The sequence below is a fragment of the Salvelinus sp. IW2-2015 genome, linkage group LG22 (genome assembly GCF_002910315.2).
Source record: "Salvelinus sp. IW2-2015 linkage group LG22, ASM291031v2, whole genome shotgun sequence".
NCBI lineage: Eukaryota > Metazoa > Chordata > Actinopteri > Salmoniformes > Salmonidae > Salvelinus > Salvelinus sp. IW2-2015.
Genome location: NC_036862.1, coordinates 2,736,409 through 2,760,308, shown reverse-complemented (window position 1 = coordinate 2,760,308; position 23,900 = coordinate 2,736,409). Strand labels below are relative to the sequence as shown.

Below are 23,900 nucleotides of genomic sequence, written 5' to 3'. Positions count from 1 at the left end.
CTTTTTTCCCCCACAACTTTCACATGATGAAACACATGCGTCTCTGTATTCTATTTGTTTAACGTGCAAGGCAGATGGAACAAACAGTCAGAGAACAAATCGTTTTTTGTTCATCTAAAAAGGCCTCACCATGATTAGTAAGCCTGCCGGTCAAGCGAAAAGATAATGTGTGTGTGTGTGTGTGTGCCAAATCTCATTAGTGAAAAATTGCTGATGATGCATTGCTGCTGATTCACTCCATTGTGCTTGTGTAGGATTTTTTTCTGCATTTACTGCTATTTAGTGCTACTTTCTGAGTTATAAGAGATGCCCTCTTATGAATGGCCAATTAACCTAGTTGAAGGCATTTGGGTTTCCCCTGTAAGGCTAGCCTTCATAATTTTGATAACAGGTTTCTCTTTCCTCCATTTACATTTCTCCTGCTTTGTTTGTTTTGAGTTTGTTGTTAACACTCAATAACAATGGTCTTCTGACATTTCAACATTTGTCAACTTCATATTCATCGTATGTGAAACCGGGGGATTTCTATGACGACCAGATGAAAATAAAAAATGGCTGTATGTCGTAATTTAAGCTTACCAGTAGTTTTGACATCACTTTTACATCATCTGTCRTAACCTTTTATCATGTGATTTTAACCAACTATGAGTTGGCAAAGGTTAGTAAAATAATGTCCCCMAAAAATCTGGATAATGCGCCATTTTCACATGCATTGATGTTGGGGTGGTGCTGTACACGAATATGAAGTTTTAAAAATATTCCTTTAAGGTATTTCTACCCCCTGCGAGGGTAGGCTATGTGCACATTTACACGTGGCCATGTCTCCATGACCCACATTTGTGTACAGGCTTACTGTATGTGTAGCCTAGTCTAGTCTCAGACGTGAATGTTCAATACATTTTTACAGCAGCGTTATGCATCTCTGCAGCCTGTAAAACCATTATCATAAAACAGGTTGTTTGAATCCAGGATTCTGATTGGTTGAGAGCAGGGAGTTATAGCACCACCGTCCTATATTCTCCTGGTAATGCCTGGTAACAGTTCCATTAGATAGTCCCATGCCACTAGGCTAACATTTGTGACCAGATCTAGTATTTTTCTCCTACTTGTCTCTAGTGGGATAACAAGCTTATCAAATGTCAAAGAAGCATCACTTTCCCATGTTTCACCCAACTGTAGTGTATGATATAGCATTTTGAAGTCTGTACTTTTATAAATGTTTGGTTTGCAACAGTTGGGGTTTGTCTAAACCTTGCCATCTGCCTCTCCGACCTGTGGAACAATGTTTCCGTTTTTTTGCGATTTACACTGTGCCATGCATATAAATGTGAAGAGACTGACAGCTTCTCTGAGCCAGGTGAATTCATTTATCAGGATCATTATAAATGGATATATCGAAAGAAATGTCAATAGAAACAAAGGTAAAACAAACAAAACACATAGTTTGCTGTCATTTCAGTTGCTTGATGTGATTGTGCATTGTGTGTTAGCTTTAGTTGGTTAGCTAGCAAAGGAGATGTAGCTAGCCTGCATAGCTACATGCCAATAGGTCATTATATAGAAAATGTCACAGTAAAGTGCAGAGCGTCCAATTAGCCTGCTGCTGGGGAGAAAAGAGACCCCCATTTAAGGGATTGTTAAACTGTTAAAGAAAAACTGCACCCAAAAACTATCTTTTAGTATTAATTTCATTAGTCCATTGTTGACATAGTCCCAAAATGTTTTGCTTGTCAGCAATCAAGTTTAACACCGCCGTGGTATATTGGCCATATACCACAAACCCCCGAGGTGCCTTATTGCTGAACAAAAATTAACACAACATTCATCAATTTCAAAACTTTACTGAGTTACAGTTCATATAAGGAAATCAGTCAATTAAAAAAAAAATGAATTAGGCCCTAATCTATGGATTTTACGATTGGGAATACAGATGCATCTATTGGTCACAAATACCTTTAAAAAGGTTTGGGGCGTGGATCAGAAAAACAGTTAGTATCTGGTGTGACCACCATTTGCCTTGGAGTGCAACACATCTTCTCATAAAGTTGATCACGCTGTTGATTGTGGACTGTTGAATGTTGTCCCTCTTCAATGGTTGTGCAAAATTGCTGGATATTGGCGGGAACATGCTGTCGTACACGTCGATCCAGAGCATCCCAAACAGGCTCAATGGGTGACATGTCTGGTGAGTATGCAGGTCATAGAAGAACAGACATTTTCAGCTTCCAGGAATTGTCTACAGATCCTTGCGACATGGGGCCGTGCATTATCATGCTGAAACATGAGATGATGGTGCCGGATGAATGGCACGACAATGGGCCTCAGGATCTCGTCACGGTATCTCTGTGCATTCAAATTTCATTCGATAAAATGCAAATGTTTTCATTGTCCGTAGTTTATGCCTGCCCATACCATAATCCCACCACCACGGGGCACTCTGTTCTCAACGTTGACATCAGCAAACCACTCGCCCACATGACGTCATACACAGTCTGTGGTTGTGAGACATCTGTGGCATTGTGTTATGGATTATCTTGGCAAATGAGAACAGCTCACTAACAGGGATGAAAAACAAATTTGTGTATGGAAAATTTCTGGAATCTTTTATTTCAGCTCATGAAACATGGGACCAACACTTTACATGTTGCGTTTATATTTTTATTCAGTGTATAAACTGGTTACCAAGGTAATTAGAGCAAAACAAATAAATGTTTTGTCTTACCCGTGGTATACAGTCTGATATACCACGGCGCTCAGCCAATCAGCATTCATGGCTCGAACCACACAGTTTATAATGAGTCTTCTGGGGAAACAAGTAATGACAGAAGAGAAGCTGCATGTATCTAATTATAGACAAGTTGACAAACAAATAGCCTACCAAAATGTCGGAAATAAACGGAAACATATCTAAACTTTAAAACAATCCTGAACCCCCAGTCAAAAAATCTGTTTCGCCATCTCTGCCTCGGACCCAGAGTTGCATTTTTAAATTAAGACATATATTAACATTGCTTCTCGCGCAATGTGTTCATCATTATGTGACTTAACAGTTTATTGCAACTTATGCAATGCGGTTGCAATATGTGTGATTAAAATTGGTGCTGCGACTTTGATTAGCTAGGGTTCATTGATTTTATAGAATATTTTTTAACTTTATTTTCAGATTCAGGAAGTACAAGGCAGGACAGCAGATACATCAGCTGTCCGGTCTCCTGTCCTGAACAGAACTACAGCGCTCACTCTGCTTCCACTCGCTCTGGAAGATGCTTATTTGAAGATAGGTTAGCCAGGCGTGTCGATGGTTCTCAGCGGTGATGAGAGTAGTAGTATATGTTGTTTTGAAGAGTAGTAGAATGGTCCCACTTAAATTCGCTTTTCTAGATACTTTTCTTAGRACAGCTAATCAGCCGTACCAGTGATTGTCCGGGAGGTGATTTTATTCTCTACCTCGTGCTGAGATAGAGTTCAAACTACTTTGGATGTGAGCCGCAGCTAAAATGTCTCTCTGGTCTGATACGTACATTTTTAACCCCTGATTTTATACAGTTATTCAATAGGGGCTGTTTGTGAGGCTCTGACTTCACTCAAGGGGGCGGTGACTACTCACTTGTTTTAGAAACAATTTCCTCATAGTTTCTAAGATCACATCCTTCTCTTAAACAAAAACACTAATCATTTTTCATACACAACATAGAGAATGGAGACTTTGTACCTGTGGTGTATATACACTTTTCAATTTACAGTATTTCCTTTTACATTTTTAATGCATCACAAAATAACAACCGAAATGACATCAATTTCTTTAGATCGTCTGTACATTCCCCACGTTCTGTTAGAAATATTGTTCCAGTATTCACTTTTAGAACATGTTAAGAGTTTCAGCGGGAAAACGTATGTGAACAAAGGCACATTCCTGTGTGAATTTGGAGAGGGAGATGGCTGAAAGTCCCAATCCATGATTTACAACTGTCAACCCCCCCACCAGCTCCCCTCTTTGCGGGGGAGAGGGAGTCTGGCCRAAGTCAAATGATATTTAATCAAACAAAACTTATTGTGAACTCTACAAACAATGTTTCCACTCCGAGAATGAGAACGGTAATGTAGACCTAATTAATACATGCATTAACCTAAATTAATGCAACCAAATTTACTACTGGTGACATACTGTATGTAATGGGGAATTGATACAAAAATAAATCTAAGGACAAACAATTAACACAATATGCCAATATCTTCACCACACCCCCCCCCTTCTTCTCACAACATTTCAAATTACTGAAGACACATTATCGTCACACGTGTTTCAGATGCATTGCTTTTTCACTGACAGCTGCAAATTGTGGGCTTCCCAACTAGTCATATAGGCCAACATGCTTGTGATTTGAAACAATCCACAGCTTTGAAAGAAACTAAATGGTCCTCTGTCTTGCTTGTCTTRCTTTACTCATTTCTATATAGACAGGAGTAATTATAACATTTTGGCAAATTTATTTACATTTTACTTTAGGCTTCAGTGACTACTTAATCTTGTCCTATGCTTAGGTTACTACCCAGTGTGCAAACTCTGGTTGAAAATGTATTTTTATGACGTCTTATTCTGGTCGCAAACTGGTTGAAAAAGGACGTTTTTTAAAACATATTTTTACTGACCAGAATATGACATTTTTCTGACCACCATTACACCAGTTGGTCATAACTGTGACTTCTATCTGACCAACTGGTCATTATTCTGACCACTAAATTATGTGCTATATTATGTAGCCTACTGGTCATAGTTAAAACCTCATCATAACATGGTACTAGTTAAAGAATTTTGTAGGCTGTGATTGTAAATAAGAATTTGTTGTTAACTGACTTGCCTAGTTAAATAAAAAAAACAATGACTACCTGACTACAGTTTATTACCTACACTCTTAGAAAAAAGGGTCCCAAACGGGGTCTTCGGCGGTCCCCATAGGAAAAGCCTTTTTGGTTCAACGTATAACCATTTTGGTTTCCATGTAGAATCTTCTGTGGAAAGGGTCCTACATAGAACCCAAAAGAGCTCTACCTGAAACCAAAAAGGGTTCTTCAAAGGGTTCTCCTATGGAAACTGCCGAATAACCCTTTTAGGTTCCAGATAGCGCCCTTAGAAAAAAAGTGCTGTAAAAAGTATTGCAGAGGATAAATTTGGATATTGAAAACATTGCTCGTTACATTTCTGATTGTTTCCATAGTCACCGATTAAAGTTAATCTGTAACATATTCTTACATTTAAAATAGATCAAGAAATGTAAAAAACGAATCTACGTTAATTTTTCATACATCTAAATACAGTAATTGTTTCATAATTCAACCACAGACATTACATGCATAGAAAGACTGGGACACAGACTATACAAAGGCCCATTGTTTTATTTGATTAATAATTAATTCGAGTGGTGTGATGGGGTAGATCCTCATCAAGTACCGCTGAGCACAGAAAGAGATCTGGAGCGTATCAAACGACTCTTGACCCATCAAACGACTCTTGAAGAGTCGTTTGATGGGTCAGACCTGCAGTGAAGAGAATCAGCGCATTACCAATTTGAGATTTTAAAAGCAAACTAGAAAAGGACATTAATTGAAGAATATTTGTGGACTCAGCTAGCTAAAATTATTCCCATGGTACTAGTTGAATAATTTTGTGGCAGTTACAGCCTAGAGATGTCTGCAAAAAAAGAGAAACTTGCTGATGTACAAATTTTGCGTTGTCCTCCACCACAGCGGTCAGGGGCATATTTTAGGACTTTCGAGAGGGCTCACAACACATCAACCTCCTGAATTTTCTGGCTTTTCATGACACTTACTATAAGCATTAAAATACAAGAAAATAAATTAACGATTGGCATAATTTTTTTTTTAAATAACCTTTATTTAACTAGGCAAGTCAGTTAAAAACAAATTCTTATTTACAATGACGGCCTAGGAACAGTGGGTTAACTGCCTTGTTCAGGGGCAGAACGACAGATTCTTACCTTGTCAGCTCGGGGATTTAATCTAGTAACCTTTCGGTTACTGGCCCAATGCTCTAACCACTAGCCTACCTGCCGCCATATAATGTGGGCCTGCAGGACACGACAGAACAGTAATGCAAAGTAAAATATCTTAAACAGTCAGAATCTACTAAAAGTGGTAGCAAAGGCATGTTTGCTCTTCTGTCCCTTCATATCGGTCATCAATTTGCTTAATCCTAATACACGTTGTAATATTCAAACAACTATTTATAAACACACTGCTCCATAATCCTGAGGATGTTGTCCCGGACAGAATTTCCCCCAATTGAGGACAGCTTGCAGTCTTTAAAAAAGAACGCTAAATGCAACAATTTAAGTACGAGTAAAGAGGCAATATTATCTTGTTCAAATGTTGTGTCTTGTCTTATCACTCCTGCAACAAACATTGTTAGAAATGGGTGTAATCTGCAAATCGCTTCCTCTTCTCTGCAACTGCAGACGTGTGTGAGTTTGAGTGAGTGACAGGGAAAATGAGCAAGAAAGAAATGGAAGAAACTGTACATGACTCACCAACTTTACATGACTCTGAATCAGGACAAGGGTTTCGCACCTGAAAAAAAAGGCCAGTTAAAATAGGATTTTATTTGCTTTACCAACTTATATTAGAAGCGGTTCTATTTCAATTGGATCTAATTGCACTACACTCTTAGAATGTATTTCCCCCACAGGGTTCTCCGGCTGTCCCCATGTACAATAGAAGCCTCTTTGTGAAAAAGGTTCTACATGGAATCTAAAATAGAACCCTTTGGTTCCAGGTAGAACTATCTGGAACCAGAAAGGGTTTTCATATGGGGACAGACGATTAACCTTTTTAGGTTCTAGATATCTTTTTTTCTAAAGAGTGTAAGATCAAGCAATAATGGGCAGCTGAATAGCATGTCTCTTGGGGAATCCAGTCTCAGTGAGACCTGATGCAATGAAAAAAAGATAATGACCATCAGCATAGCTAGTACAAACCTAGATCTTACAAAGCTGGTTAGTAGKAATCAATACACACTGAATGTCAAAATACACACTGAGTATCACAACGAAAAAGAAAAACATTTTGCACACAACTTACTGTCATGGATTTATGGAAGAGTGGTTCTGCTGTCTCCTTTCCCTGGGATGTGGCAGAATAGGTCACTGGTAACTGAGTGTGGTGGCCAAGCACTCCTGTAGAGGCCATGCATCAGGTCAYTGACATGTTTCAGGAACTGTAAAGACAGATGAATCATGATTAACCATTACCTAAAGTCTCCACAAAGTTAGACTTAGACTAGCAAGTACATTGAATATGTTGCCCCTCAGCAATCTGGCAGTTAGGCTCTCTCTCTTCACCTGTCTGCCTATGTTTTGCTGTCCATTTACATTTCTTACTCAGCAGAATGGATTACTTCTAAACTCATTCCCTTTGATCCTTCCTCCATCCAAGCTAGAAGATTCCTGCAAAAAATGAGAATCAAGAATTGAAAAAGGAAGTTGAGAGGTGTAACTTTAGAATGAGTGTTGAGGGGGAGCAGGGATAGGCAAAATGTATTGTATTCTCCAATAGAAAATACAAGGAACTCCGATGAATGAAGAAAATCTTCACATTCATTTTGGGGGTACACGTTTCAAGAATTAGGATAGTTTACTGTCTCACACACACGCATGCACACAATGTTTCCTATATGTACCAATCTTTTCTGTAAGTTATTGTGATTATAATCATCGTCATATCTCTCACAGAACACCGAGCACACACACATAGCTAGCATGACAATGTTGACATGACAATGTTTTCAAGTTATTGTGATCATCATCTCACACACATTTACTATCATTAACWAAACCGATATCAAAATGTTGACTAGCTAGAACCAACACCTACAAAAGGTAAACATTTTAACTTACCATGTCCATGGAGGATTAGCCAGCGAGCTAATGTTAAATAGCTAATGTTAAAAAAAAAATCCTTGAAATTCTTCTCCCCAACAAACTGCCGCTTTACTTACAAAAGTAAAACAAGAATGCAGGAGAACAGGGACTAYCATTTAGCAGTCAAATATACCATTTTTAAAAATGGTGTAAATTTACAGAAACTGTCTATGTTTTATAATATATATTTACACATGTTAAGTTTGCTGAAAATAAATGCAGTTGACAGTGAGAGGACTTTTTGCTGAGTTTATARGATAGTGGTGGTTGCATCACTGCCTGGTATGGCAACTGCTCGGCATCTGACCGCAAGGCACTACAGAGGGTAGTGCGTATGGCCCAATAAATCACTGGGGCCAAGCTTCCTGCCATCCAGGACCTCTATACCAGGCGGTGTCAGAGGAAGGCCCTAAAAATTGTCAAAGACTCCAGCCACCCTAGTCATAGCCTGTTCTCTCTGCTACCGCACGGCAAGCAGTACCGGAATGCCAAATCTAGGTCCAAGAGGCTTCTAAACAGCTTCTACCCCCAAGCCATAAGACTCCTGAACAGCTAATCAAATGGCTACCCGGACTATTTGCATTGCCCCCCCCCCCCCCTCTCTCTTTTACGCTGCTGCTACTCTCTGTTAATTAACCATGCATTGTCACTTTAATCACTCTACCTACATGTACAATATACCTCAATTACCTCAACTAACTGGTGCCCCCGCACATTGATCCCCTGCATATAGCCTCGCTATTGTTATTTTACTGCTGCTCTTTAATTATGTGTTACTTTATTTTTTACTTAGCAGGTATTTTTCTTAAAACTGCATTGTTAAAGGCTTGTAAGTAAGGTCTGTAAGGTYKWMWCCTGTTGTATTCGCCACATGTGACAAATACAATTTGATTTGAAATAAGAGACCACGGTGGAAAATTGCAAGATGATGTTATAATACTTTTATTGCATCCAATGGCTCTTTTATGCAACAGAATAMGGGGTTGTTAGAACGCTAATCTCTGTGTGTAACACTGACAGGAGATCTATGCTCTCTTTTGGGTGATAAAACCTAAAGAGACCGGATTCCAGAGCATGTGTTAATGTTTCTGTTCTATATGGTAACAGGGAGAGATGACCCCAGGGCCAGACCCTGGTCTGTACAATGAAAGATAACTGTTGACACAGCAGATACTGTCTTCCATACAAATCTTAACCTTGTGACCCATTCTAAATATCTGTTGTTCGTCATGTAGGTTGAAAGGGGTGTATCTTGGCTGCTATAAAAAGACCTTTGTACTTTTTGTCTCGGGCTCTCAACGAATCATCTGAGCAGTGAATCGTCGACCAGCCATCATTATCGTAGAGCAGTCAATCGATTGACTTTATGTGCGTGTTGTATTGACTTGCTCCCTTGTTAATAAGTGATTAAAGATTTAGTTTAAGTATAACTCTGACTTGTGTGATACGTTTGTCTCTCCTTAATTGATAGTAAAGAAACGAACCACCATAAGAAATAGGTGGCCTACATGTTATTTGTTAAATTCTGAAACCAAATTTAGTTAGTCATAATAGACCATCAAAACTGCATTTCAGTGGAACAGAAGAAAATGTGCAGCACAATAAAACAGTGCAATTAGTTAACACAAGCAAACGGTTACCATCAGAAGCCACACAGCAAGCCACCAGATATTCTTCATTTAAAAAACATGATTTCATTGTACTGCAGTTTYACTGCATTTTAACAGCAGTGCATTTTTGTACGGATATCCTGTGTTATTGTGCATGCTTATCTTACATGCTGGTAGCCTAGAACAAATGTTATGGAAGTGAATGTGCACTTTTCAATTGGGTGGACTGCAACTTTGAAAAACATAGCCGGTAGTAAAAGCAAAAGCATTTATAACATCGGAGATTCTCTAAATTAGGGACCATCTCTRATAACTATAGGATTCATAAATTTGACCTTTTAATGACCTAGCAAATTCGATGACTTGGAGGTGAAATATCACATTTCTTTGTTTAAAAAAAAAGAAGTCATTTCATCACTTGACGAATTAAAACCTCAAATGGTCCTATTCCTGAAAAAGTCAATCGGACCGGATAAACTGAAGTAGATTCAGCCGAGTACCTTTAGCCGGAGCCCMGAGTAATATGATTCTGCCAGACTCGGGAAGAGCTCGGCCCACATGAAGCCCCCTGAGACCGAGTCSCCTGGTACTCAAATGGAATGGGTCTGAGTCAAGTGTGTTGACTGCACAGGAGGCTATTGACAGTAGAAGGGCTCATAATAATGGCCAGAACAGAGCAAATGGAATGGCATCAAACACCTGGAAACCATGTGCTTGATACCATTCCACTAATTCTGCTCCAGTCATTAACASGAGCCCATTCCCCCCAATTAAGGTGCCACTAACCTCCTGTGGTTGACTGGATACAGTATGCCACGAGACCCTAACCCGSTTTGGTGCATTCTGCCAGCTGTTTGCCAAATGTGCTAAACTGAATCATGAAATCCCTGCTGAAAAAGAACATTACTCAAATTGTTATATAATTGTAATGGTTCTTATGGTCTTATATACAATGTGTGCATGGCCCACAAAGACTATGCACATGTTAATATAGATTTGTTTCTATTAATTGAGTAGCATTTAGATATGTTTTTTGGTTGAACTCCACACCAGTTATCAACCAAAATAAGACGTATTTTGCATTATGTCAAAAAGACATCATATAGAAGACGTATTAATCTGGTCATATAATGTCCAGACCGGATTTCAACCAGTAAAATAMGTCTTTATCATGTCGTATGCCCACTGGGTAATCACATTATGTATTGTATTTTATTGTTAGCCTGCAAATACTTTATTATAAAAGGTGATTTTTTTCCCCCCAACACCCAATAATTAGGCTATATATTGTGCCAATGYTACCAAGATAATTTATGCTGAACATTCCATTTAATTTAGTAAAATAGATCCTTACGTCACAGGGATAGGACTTAAAACAAGGGTGTAGGCTATCTATAGTCATTTGAATTATTAATGTAGTGGTTGACCGCTCGTCTCATTGTTATTCAAATTTCATAATAGATGCGCAAATGAGAATGCCGTTTCAACCCAGCAGTAATATTTAAATACACCGGTTTTCACAAACTTTTCATGCAATTCACAGGGTCTTCTACTCACATGAAAATCTGAAGGGTCTTCCACCAAGTCCACATTGCTTCACTCTCTGTCCGTGAAAGAGACCATAGTTAACCCTACCGACAAATTTATCCAGCTCTTGTCCTGTGGCATTTACAAGTTGCGCCCCGGTTGTACACAGAACAGTCCCCTGGACCCAAAACTGCGTCCCCATCGCGGCCGCAATAATGAGGACGCATCCGAAACTCAACACTCCGGCAACAGAGAATATAATTTTCTTTTGACAACTTGGCATGGTGAGTCTGAAGTGTGGAAAAATAATTAGTCTGACCAGTCCATGKTGTTCAATTCATCTCCAGTTGGTAGCCAACTCCCAAATAATCCAAAACCAAGTTGCTAATTATCTGTGTTAGGCTATTATGACAAGTGTCATTGAAATAGCTAAATGTGTATACCGTAGTGATGCTGTTCTAAAATGGCCGTTGGATATAAAATTACATTGATCGTATTTCCCCCTTGCTCATTATCTCCAAGTAACCAAGGTTCTACATTTGGGAGAGTGCTTCTCGCTATCTTCGAGAAGTTTCTAGCACAATGACTTCTCAAATCCCGCCCACGCATTTTTTTTTTCTCAGCATTTTTCCATAACGTCAGAGGGAATGAAGAATATATATCGACTTAATCTGTAGATGTAGGAGCCCTGTTTGTACAAGATTCGTTTTACAGGGGGAGGTCGGGTAATGTAATTATGTCCACGAGCACAGAAGACCACATGTGTAATTTTAATCCAGTCCGATTCTGCCATGTCAGTAATTGTTACATGTTTACAACAATTCAACCCAGAGGCGCAACTTTGGTTTTAGAAGTGGGGGGACTATATATATATATATATGGCCTTTGGAAAGTATTCAGTCGATATTTATTAAGTCTATATTATTTTTCCACATTTTGTTACGTGACAGCTTTATTATAAAATGTATWAAATAAATAAAAATCCTCATCAGTCTAAACACAATACCCCATAATGACAAAGCGAAGACAGGTATAGACATTTTTATAAATATATACAAAAAATACCTTATTTACATATTCAGACCCTTTGCTGTGAGACTCAAAATTGASCTCAGGTACATCCTGTTTCCATTGATCATCCTTGAGATGTTTCTAAAACTTGATTGAAGTCCACCTGTGGTAAATTTAAATTGCACACTGCCAAGTGTCAGCTGTCATCAAGGCAAAGGGTGGCTACTTTGAAGAATCTCAAATATAAAATGTATTTTGATATATATCACTTTTTGGGTTAATACATGATTCCATGTGTGTTTCATAGTTTGTTGTCTTCTCTATTATTCTACAATATAGTCAAAAATAAAGAAAAACCCTGGAATGAGTATGTGTGTCCAGACTTTTGATTGCTATTGTATATATTTTATCCATATATTTTATCCAGTCAGATAAACACTTAAAACAGCCTACCCGACCGTTCGGAGGCCTCCGCATGGTCCTAAAGCACACCCTTGCCTATTTTTGTTTCACATTCCAATGATAAAACTGAGGGGGCAAAAATGCTATTTCAGAATGTGGGGGGAGACATGTCCCCCCGTCCCCAGTGACAGTTGCGCCCCTGCCCAGAATAACCTACTGTTGGCAAATCCAAAGTCATCTGATAATACTAGTTCTGTGCGAATCAGCATCCCTGTGTTTTGTGAGAAATGTCTCAGTTTGACAGGTATTGCTCGTGGTGAAATAAAATCTACAGTGAAATAAAACAATAACTAACTGAAACAGCAGAAGACAAGGCATGTTGACATTAGAGAGATGCATGTGTAACCRAGTGATCATAGGGTCCAATAAGCAGCAATAGGTGAGTCAGGGAGCCGTTCGGTAGGCGCTACTATGCTAGGCGAGCGGGAAGCACGGCATTCAGAATGCTTGCGGGCCGGGGATAGCAGATGGCTCTTCGGCAACATCACAACGGAAAAGYCTGAAACCACATCGGATGATTACGTCGGCAGACCAGTCGTGATGGATCAGCGGGGCTCCGTGTCAGCAATAAAGGGTYCAGGCCAATTGGCAAAAGAGGTATTGTAGCCCACRAATTAGTTAGCAGGTATACCTCTTCGGCTAGCCGGGAGATGGGCCTAGCTCGAGGTTAGCTCAAGGCTAACTGGTGCTTGCTTCGGGACAGAGGCGTTAGCCACTGGGTTGCAGCTAGCTAGCTGCGATGATCTGGTGTAATGGCCCAGAGTTTGTGCCAGGAATCCAGTGAYGTGGTGGAGAAAAGCAGTCCGATATGCTCTGGGTTGATATCGCGCTGTGTAGACTGGCAGTTATTGACCGAGCTAAAGCTGGCTGTTGTCYGAGCTAAAGGTGAAGACCGCAGTGACTACTAGCTAGTTAGCTGGCTAGTTCCTGATGGAGGTTCCAGTTATAACGTACAACAATAGCAGATCCGTACCACATTGGGTAAGGYGGGTTGCAGGAAAGTATATTTAGATCATAGGTGGAAAGTGAGATAAAAAATATATACGAAAAAAGCGACGAAACCGACTATTTACATGGGACAAGACAAACACATCTGACTGCTACACCATCTTGGATTTTTTTTTACATTGTTTGCAAACTGATATGTGACATGTATTAATGCCAAAATAACATGCAAGCCCCTCCAAAATATATAGATTATTATTTTTTTGCTAAAGATGTGGGTCTCAAAACCGGTGGGGCTCTGCCTGCCCTTAGTATCTCTATTCCACTGCTCCTGCCATCTCTGCACCACCACTGTCCATATCAGGCTTTTTCAATCTGGCTTGCTCATTGACACGACAACATCAACAACCCCACTATTAAGTGCTTGTTTAGCCAGTACATCAACTGCCTCATTCCCCTTCACACCTAAATGGGCTGGGACCCAGATAAAGCTTGTCTGTATACCCATCTGTCTAACCCTGCAATGGGACTGCAGACTCAACACTGCACTTGAATTAGAGCAAGTAACTACTATGTCTGACTTGACTTCCTCCACCCACTGCAAGGCCAACAGTATGGCCATCCGCTCCGACGTATATACAGCCAGATGATCCGTAATACATTTCTTTACTGCCACCCCACATTTCTGCACTGCAAATGCTGACCCAGTATGTCCTGTCCTTGGATCTTTTGAACCATCTGTGCAAATGGCCACAGAATCCTGATATACAGTATCCAGACGTCTATTAAACAAATCAGATGGATCAACACCCTCCCTATCTTTCCACAATCTCCCCAACACTGCTAGACTACTGGAGGCGGGAGCAGCCATGGTGGATTCACAGGAATAGCTACCGTTGGACTAAACTCCCTTCCATACAGTCCCATCTCCCTCATCTGGGTATTACTCACCCACCCAAAGCTCGTGTTCTGTCCTCGCTCATGTTCCCAGCATGCCTGTAAAATCCCTTTCACAGGATGAGACACCCCATGTCACTGTAGGTTGACCCAATAATTAATTGCCAGTTCTACCTCTCCAGGCTATCTCAGGTTACAAACACCAACTCATTCTATGGAATGCAGTCACACTCACACAGAAGATAGAGTACTCATCGAAGCATAAAGAGTATTATAACATAATCTTGTCATTTTTCTACCATAGGGCTGCCGGACCATACGCTATACTGCCATAGTCTATTACAGATCGGATCAATGCAACATACATGGCCCTCGATGAGGAACGCCCAGCTCCACACTCCTTTCCCGTAAGACAGTTTATCCTATTTAGCACCTTACACTTTCCCACCACTCTCTCAAACTGTTTTGCACAGGTCAGCCTAATGTCAAAGTACACCACGAGGAACCTGAGGGCCCCCACCCTCTCCAAGTTTATCCCATATAACTTAAATCGTACCTCATCTCCCACCTTCCTCCTGGTAAAGAACACTGTCAGAGTTTTCTCTACAGAGAACCTGAATCCCCACATTAATGCCTACCGCTCTACCACATCAATTGCTTCCTGTACTTTCCTGACTACAGTATGTATGGCACATTTCTTCCCCTCTTCCATGACCCCATCATCTGCAAATAACGACCTCCCAATATCCGTCCGTACCTGAGAGAACCTTATTGATCATGATTGAGAACAACCGAGGACTAATCACGCTCCCCTGCGGTGTACCGTTATCCACTAGGTAGCTGCCTGACAGAGACTTCTCCACCCTCACCTGGATAGACCTTCCAAACAGGAAGTCCTTTATCCAGTTGTACGTTGCTCCTGGGTCCATAGTTCCCTTCCCCTTCCTGAACCCACTCTGATTTTATTGATAATTTCTTAATTTTTTATTTAACCTATTTAACTAGGTAAGTCAGTTAAGAACAAATTCTTATTTACAATGACGGCCTAYCCCGGCCAAACCCAGACGACGCTGGGCCAATTGTGCACCGCCCTATGGGACTCCCAATCATGGCCGGTTGTGATACAGCCTGGAACCAGGGTCTGTCGTGACGCCTCTAGCACTGAGATGCAGTGCCTTAGAATGCTGCACCACTCGGGAGCCTCTGAGCCCCTGATGTGGCGATACTAACCCCCTGCTCTCCAGGAAATAAGTAAGTCGCTCTGTAGTAATATGTTCTATAATCTTACATGCATGTGATGTTAAAGCTATTGGCCAATAGCTTGTTGGCCTCTTTGGGTCGTTCTCTGGCTTCCAGATTGGCACCACTACTGCCTTCTTCCAGTTGCCTGGTAGTTTCCCTTCCTCCCACACTCTGTTGTACAACACCAATACCTTATCCAGTGCCTCATTACTAARATGGGCCAACATAACATAGCACACCTCATCTTTCTCAGATTAACAGCCTTGCCTGTTACCCTTTTCATCTCTCCCATGGTAAATGRTGCATTCAACGCGTAGTTTACATCCTCCCTCCTATCCAGCACTCCAGGGTTCTCCCTCCTCGTTCTCTCTCTGCCCCTCTGACAAATTTACCGAGCTATGCACTTGGACAAATGCTTTGGCCATCATCTCTGCCTTCTCCTCATCTGTTACTGCCATATCCTCCTCACTCGTCAACACTGGATAGTCCCACTCCCTTCTGACCCCACTCATCCTCTTAATCATCCCCCAAACCTCTCACACAGGTGTCGCCCTCCCAATGGTGTCACAGAACCGACGCCAACATGACCTCTTAGTTCTCCTCACCAGGGCCTAGGTGTGCTTATACTGAATCAGATGTTGGAAGTTATGCGTCCTTTTCAGCACTCTAAATATCCTACTCACCATTGCCCCACACTCCTCCGTCCACCATCGGACTGCTTTCCTCCTCCTCCTGCCTGAACTCTTAGGTATATCCTCAGTAGCTGCCCCCAGTTACTGAGTTACCCAGTTATTCATCGTATCCACATACCCTCTTATATCCACCGAGCCAACACCTGCTCACTCATCAGCTCCTGAAACTGGTTCCACTTTGCTCTTCCAAACACCAACCTGCCTACTCCATCCACTGACACCTCCTCCCTCCGGCCTACTGTGCATACAGTAAGGATAAGGATCACTCCCTACTGTCGACTCCTCCCATACCTCCCACACACAGATTCCTGCCGTTGCACTAGATACCAGAGTGTGGGCATTAAAATCCCCACACCACATTACCTTACTTCTATCCTGGCCCTCCACCCTCTCCAGCAGTTCCAGGTCCAATATCTGACAAGGATTATAGTAGTTCACTAGCACCCCTCAGCCACATCTCCACCACCACATGTTCCTGTTCAATACCTTTGCCTAGCATCTTGTAAGGCAGTCCTTGCTTTATGAAGGTGGCATCCCCCCGCCCTTCCCCCTACATCTCTGTCCATTACAAACCACTACATAACCTGTATGATAAACTCTGATGTCGGCTTAGCTGGCATATCCACAACAAACTGCTGGAACTACTGCCCATTAGCCAACAAGCTTCGAGCATTCCATGCCATTGTAGTATTACCAACATAACTAACATCCAGTAATACATTGAGGTAATCTCAAATCTCTTCCCATGTCATATCTCAGCCCACCTGCCCCGTTATCCCCGGTCTAGATGCACCTACCCATCTCTCCCTTGAACATTTGCTTGACTCTGAGAGATATAAAATTATAAACTTGGATTTGCTAACACAATGTGCCATTGGAACACAGGAGTGATGGTTGCTGATGATGGGCCTCTGTCCGCCTATGTAGATATTCCATAAAAAATCTGCCGTTTCCAGCTACAATAGTTATTTACAACATTAACAATGTCTTCTTTCAAAAACAAGGACATTTCTAAGTGACCCTAAACTTTTGAACGATAGTGTATATACTAGGCGTGTCAGAGGAAGGCCCAAGAAAATGTCAAAGACTCCAGTTACCCAAGTCATAGACTGTTCTCTCTGCTACCACACGGCAAGCGGTATCGGAGCGCCAAGGCAAGGACCAAAAGGCTCCTTAACAGCTTCTACCCCCAAGCCTGCTGAAGACTGCTGAACAATTAATCAAATGGCCACCTGGACTATTTGCATTGATACACCCCCCCCTTTGTTTTTGCACTGCTGCTACTCGCTGTTTATTATCTATGCATAGTCACTTTAACCCTACCTACATGTACAGTCTTGGCCAAAAGTTTGGAGTATGACATATTAATTTTCACAAAGTCTGCTACTTCAGTGTCTTTAGATATTTTTGTCAGATGTTACGATGGAATACTGAAATATAATTACAAGCATTTCATAAGTGTCAAAGGCTTTTATTGACAATTGCATGAAGTTGATGCAAAGAGTCAATATTTGCAGTGTTGACCCTTCTTTTTCAAGACCTCTGAAATCCACCTTGGCATGCTGTCAATTAACTTCTGGGCCACATCCTGACTGATGGCAGCCCATTCTTGCATAATCAATGCTTGGAGTTTGTTAGAATTTGTGGGTTTTTGTTTGTCCACCCGCCTCTTGAGGATTGACCACAAGTTCCCAATGGGATTAACCTCTACAGGATCGGTGGGTCCCACACAGGACGGTTTAGCTAACGTGGGCTAATTCAATTAGCATGAGGTTGTAAGTAACAAGAACATTTCCCAGGACATAGACATATAGACATTTCTGCCAATATATGATATTGGCAGAAAGCTTAAATTATTGTTAATCTATTTGCACTATCCAATTTACCATAGCTATAACAGTGAAATAATACCATGCTATTGTTTGAGGAGAGTGCACAATAATGAACTTGAAAAGTTATTAATTAACCAATTAGGCACATTTGGGCAGTCTTGATACAAAATGTTGACCAGAAATACAATGGTTCATTGGATCAGTCTAAAACGTTGCACATACACTGCAGCCATGTAGTGTCCAAAATCAAAATTGCGCCTGGCTGGAATAATACATTATGGCCTTTCTGTCACGCCCTGACCGGAGTATTCTTTGTTTTCTTTAAATATTTTGGTTAGGTCAGGGTGTGACGAGGGTGGTTTGTGTGTGTTTTGTCTCGTCTAGGGTGTTTGTACTGTCTAGGGTTTTTTGTAGATTTATGGGTTTGTGTTCATTCTAGGTGTTTATGTAAGTCTATGTTTGCCTAGATTGGGTCTCAATTAGAGGCAGGTGTTTATTGTTGTCTCTGATTGGGAACCATATTTAGGCAGCCATGTTCTTTGGGTATTTTGTGGGTGATTGTTTCCTGTGTCAGTGTTTGTGCCACACGGGACTGTTTCGGTTTGTTCACGTTTATTGTTTTTGTGTTCATGTTCAGTTTTCCCTATTAAAACATGGACGCCTACCACGCTGCGTATTGGTCCGATCCTTGCTACACCTCTTCAGAGGAAGAAGAGGACGACAGCCGTTACACTTTCTCTTGCATTTCAAAGATGATGGTACAAAAAAAAAAATGTAACGCATTGTTTTTTCTTTGTATTAGCTTTTACCAGATATAATGTGTTATATTCTCCTATATTCATTTCACATTTCCACAAACTTCAAAGTGTTTCCTTTTCAAATGGTATCAAGAATATGCATATCCTTGCTTCAGGTCCTGAGCTACAGGCAGTTAGATTTGGGTATGTCATTTTAGGYGAATAATTTTTTTTTTTTWAAAGGGTCTAATCCTAAGGGCTTGTAAGTAAGCATTTCACAGTAAGGTCTACACCTGTATTCGGCTCATGTGAGAAATAACATTTGATTTGGTCATTGACAACGCACTGAGGGAGGGTGTCATCGGTGGAGTTTGTGGGAAGCGTCATTATCAATTGCGGAGTAGATAGTCTAACACAACATGCAACTATGACTGACAAAAAAACATCCCCATGTGGTTAGGTCATACAAAGTTTAGAAAACTGAGGCCAGCCAACAAAACATAAAAAAGTGTACTGCAGTGATCTTAGTACAACACCTATGAACCTTGTTTAAATATATATATAATTTGCACCTTACTTTAAATGTCACTCTTCCGTTGTGTCTGTTTGTTGGTTTTCAGCTGAGACACCAAAGTCACTGTCTGTTTAAAATGACATTACAGGAAGTGGTGAACACTGAGTTTCATGTTCAACTTCTTTAGCGTAAATGCCCAGACGACACATCCTAGACAGTCAGTGACCGGTAGAAGGAAGCCATAAAAGATTTCCATTCTGAATCTCACCATTTTGTAGTTTGAAAAACAGTCTAACCATTTATTTATGTTTATCTCACTGTACCTAAGGAATACGTTTCCTTGACAGTATCTCACCATTTGTACATTCGATTGAAACAAGTCCTATTTTTGGTTGAAATGTCCTATTTGACAGGTCTATTTAGCATTAGAAACTGAGATATAATCTAACGCTTTAAAAGAGGATGCACTTTAATTGCATATTTTATATTTAGGTGTTACTATTTGCGACAATATTGTTTTGGCATTCTGTATGTTGGACTTCTTCCTCTTGTAAAAGCCTTCTTCATACCACACAAAAACAAAAAGCTTTTAGCTACATATCAATTCTATGTTGTTATGCTTTTAAGGTTTTACATTTTGAGGACATGAAAGTCGGTGGTGGGTTTCGGCAGTCTGCTGTCTGCTACAGGAACTGATGCACAGAAATAAGATGTGAACTGATGCACAGAAATAAGATGTGCTCAATAAAGAAGTGTAATTTCTTGTTCCCTAACCTGTGCTTTTGATCACACATGGAAAATAGGACACGTACTCATTTCTAATGTGTATCATTTATTGGAGCTTGCTACAAATACATAAGACATGAAGTGCACAGACACTAACCCCTGGTGTTTTTGTCTGGCTGTACATGTAGCCATGATTTGATTGATTGAATGCACAATGATTAATACTGTGCTTTTGTCAACGACAATACTATAGCCATTTACTAAGAGGACATTGAGTGTGCAGGTAGGTTGAATAGAGAGTTTGGGGACAGAAACAAGGCCAAGCAGGATATTTCTCTTTCTAAATCACTAAGGTTGCATATAGTCAGGTCAAGCTGTGCTCTGAGTTTATTATTATAGGGAAAATTATGTCTTAGGTCTAGGCTCTCAGCAGGGCAAATAGGCAAATGTATGTTCTATCTAGACCAAAGGGTGCCCATAGGTAACCCATTTCATATTCTGTATTGAGTAGAGACATCACATTTTTAGTTAGCCAATTTTAACCTCAAAATAAGTATTTTATATATAATATATATATTTATGTTCCAGGCAGTTCCAGTCCCCCCCCCCCAATACAAGGTTCTAATCATTTATAGGTATGTAGAAGAGCTGCTGAAAWTATATATATATACAGTAGATAGACAATGTACTATTATATACATAAATAGTTGGAGTAAACAGATTACCAAAGGAAAACAGTTTTACATGTATATCATCCGATGAATTTGTGGCATTAAATTACATTCAGAAGTTCCTTTACAAYTGCCATTTTCAACAGATTCGACTGAACTGGCACATGGTCCAGAAGGAGGGCAGTCAATATGTCCTAAATGACACTGGCCCGTCTCGACATACTTAACAACGTCCTTGTCTGGGTGCGTGGCAGGGTGGTCAGGTTCCCCTGGCTAATTCTCCTAGATATTGGCGGTGGGGCTGTACTGTCAGGCTGTGCTATTGTCGTACTATAAAGTCTTTGCATGCCCAGCTGGGCCCTRAAGGACTTACAGAAGATGAAGTAGATGAGTTGGTCCAGGCAGGCGTTGAGGACTGACAGCAGCACGGTCAGCTACTTCAGGTAGGTCTTGCTGGCATATCCACAACAAACTGCTTGAACTCCTACCCATTAGCCAACAGGCTTTGAGCATTTCAWTGTAGTATTACTACCATAACTAAGATCCAGTAAYACAAAACTCTAGCTTCGGCTGGTTGAGATAATCTCAAAACTCTTCCCATGTCAATCCTGTCATACTCAGATGTTTCCCAGCCACTTTCACTATTAGCTGAATCCTCTCTGTTTTAGACTACTTTAGCAGTGCTATTGATAGCTCCTGCTATAAACTTCACCAGCATTCTCTTATCTATTCTCTTATCTATGAAGTCGGAAGTTTACATACACTTAGGTTGGAGTCATTAAAACTAACTTTTCAACCACTCCACAAATTTCTTGTTAACAAACTATAGTTTTGGCAAGTCGGTTAGGACATCTACTTTGTGCATGACACAAGTCATTTTTCCAACAATTGTTTACAGATTATTTCACCTGTAATTCACTGTATCACAATTCCAGTGGGTCAGAAGTTTACCTACACTAAATTGACTGCCTTTAAACAGCTTGGAAAATTCCAGAAAACGATGTCATGGCTTTAGAAGCTTCTGATAGGCTAATTTACATAATTTGAGTCAGTTGGAGGTGTACCTGTGGATGCATTTCAAGGCCTACCTTCAAACTCAGTGCCTCTTTGGTTGACATCATGGGAAAATCAAAAGAAATCAGCCAAGACCAAAGCAAAAAATATTAGACCTCCACAAGTCTGGTTCATTCTTGGGAGCAATTTCCAAATGTCTGTACAAATGTCTGTTTATCTGTACAAACAATAGTACGCAAATATAAACACAATGGAACCACGAAGCCGTCATACCGCTCAGGAAGGAGACGCGTTCTGTCTCCTAGAGATGAACGTACGTTGCTGTGGAAAGTGTAAATAAATCCCAGAACAACAGCAAAGGACCTTGTGAAGATGCTGGAGGAAAGCGGTACAAAAGTATCTATATCCACAGTAAAACGTGTCCTATATCGACATAACCTGAAAGGCTGCTTAGCAAGGAAGAAGCCACTGCCCCAAAACCGCCATAAAAAAGCCAGACTACGATTTACAACTGCACATGGGGACAAAGATCGTACTTTTTGGTCTGATGAAACAAAAAATAGAACTGTTTGGCCATAATGACCATCGTTATGTTTGGAGGAAAAAGGGGGAGGCTTGCAAGTCGAAGAACACCCTCCCAACCGTAAAGCACGGGAGTAGCAGCATCATGATGTGGGGGTGCTTTGCTGTAGGAGGGACTGGTGCACTAAACAAAATGGATGGTATCATGAGGGAGGAAATTTATGTGGATATATTGAAGCAACATCTCAAGACATCAGTCAGGAATTTAAAGCTTGGTCGCAAGTGGGTCTTCCAAATGGACAATGACCCCAAGCATACTTCCAAAGTTGTGGCAAAATGGCTTAAGGACAATAAAGTCAAGGTATTGAAGTGGCCATCACAAAGCCCTGACCTCAATCCTATAGAACATGTGTGGGCAGAAGTGAAAAAGTGTGTGTGAGCAAGGAGGCCTTTACAAACCTGACTCAGTTACACMAGCTCTGTCAGGAGGAATGGGCCAAAATTCACCCAACTTATTGTGGGAARCTTGTGGAAGTCTACCCRAAATGTTTGACCGAAGTTAAACCATTTAAATGCAATGCTATCAAATACTAATTGAGTGTATGTAAACTTCTGACCCACCCTGAATGTGATGAAAGAAATAAAAGCTGAAATAAATAATTCTCTCTGCTATTCTTCTGACATTTCACATTCTTAAAATAAAGTGGTGGTCCTAACTGACCTAAGACAGGGAATGTTTACTGGGATTAATTGTCAGGAATTGTGAAAAACTGAGTTTAAATGTATTTGCCTAAGGTGTATGTACAGTTAACTCCCAACTTCAACTGTATACGATATCTCTGCCCACCTGCCCCGTAATCCCTGGTCTAGATGCTCCAACCCATCTCTTCCTTGAACCTGTATCTCCCTGGACCTGAACCTCCCTCACCGCCTCACCATATGACACCCTTCTCTCACTTGTTGCACCTCCAATGCCTGCTTCATTGCCTCACACCCACCCTACACCACACTATGAGCACCCCCACAGCTGCAGCACTTTGGTTGTACACCATTGACACAGTTCCCATACTCATGCTCCCCTCCACACCTGGCACACCTCTTTCTCTCTTTACAGGCTGTTGCCACATGCCCAAACCTCTGACAGTTAGAACATCTTAAAGGCTTGGGTATATAAGCCCTCACATAATAACTCATATATCCTGTGGTTACTTTATTTGGCAGTATCCTGTCCGTGAAATGTAACAGAATAGACGGGCTATCTACCCTCACTTCATCCCTTGTTGCTTGCCATCTTTGAACATTCACTGGAACGCTTCCTCTCAAGTTGTCACTTACCTCTTTAGTGCTAACACTCACAGGCACTCCTGTTATCACCCCAATGCTTGATCAGTCCAGCTMCTCCACACCACCTTACAGTTTCCTATTTGCTTCACTCTGAGCTTTTTGCCTCCGCCCCATGTCTTTGCAGAACACCAACAAGCTCCCATCTCTTAACCCTTTTGTATTGACAACTTCCCCAATCAACTCTTTTATCACAGCCGTCAACCTTATCGGACTCATTGCC

The 23,900-nt window shown here is 40.8% G+C and overlaps 1 protein-coding gene across 8 annotated transcripts in view; it reads right to left on the bottom strand.

Moving 5' to 3' along the window:
• The window catches only part of clrn1 (clarin 1), a 27,155-nt gene extending 3,371 nt beyond the window's left edge, over positions 1 to 23,784 (bottom strand). Inside the window, exons 1-4 of one of the 8 annotated variants that reach the window (XM_023966702.3) lie at positions 23,672 to 23,784; positions 7,356 to 7,460; positions 7,096 to 7,231; positions 6,546 to 6,585 (exon numbers count right to left, since the gene is read on the bottom strand). In XM_023966702.3, coding sequence (XP_023822470.1) covers positions 6,546 to 6,585; positions 7,096 to 7,203 — 148 coding nt within the window. In that variant the 5' untranslated portion in view covers positions 7,204 to 7,231; positions 7,356 to 7,460; positions 23,672 to 23,784. Of the gene's footprint in view, positions 1 to 6,545; positions 6,586 to 7,095; positions 7,232 to 7,355; positions 7,461 to 11,101; positions 11,887 to 19,466; positions 19,528 to 23,671 lie in introns of those variants that run through there. The other 7 variants (XM_070433942.1, XM_023966705.2, XM_023966704.3 and 4 more) reach the window with 7 other exon arrangements.
• Positions 23,785 to 23,900: the final 116 nt, after the last annotated feature.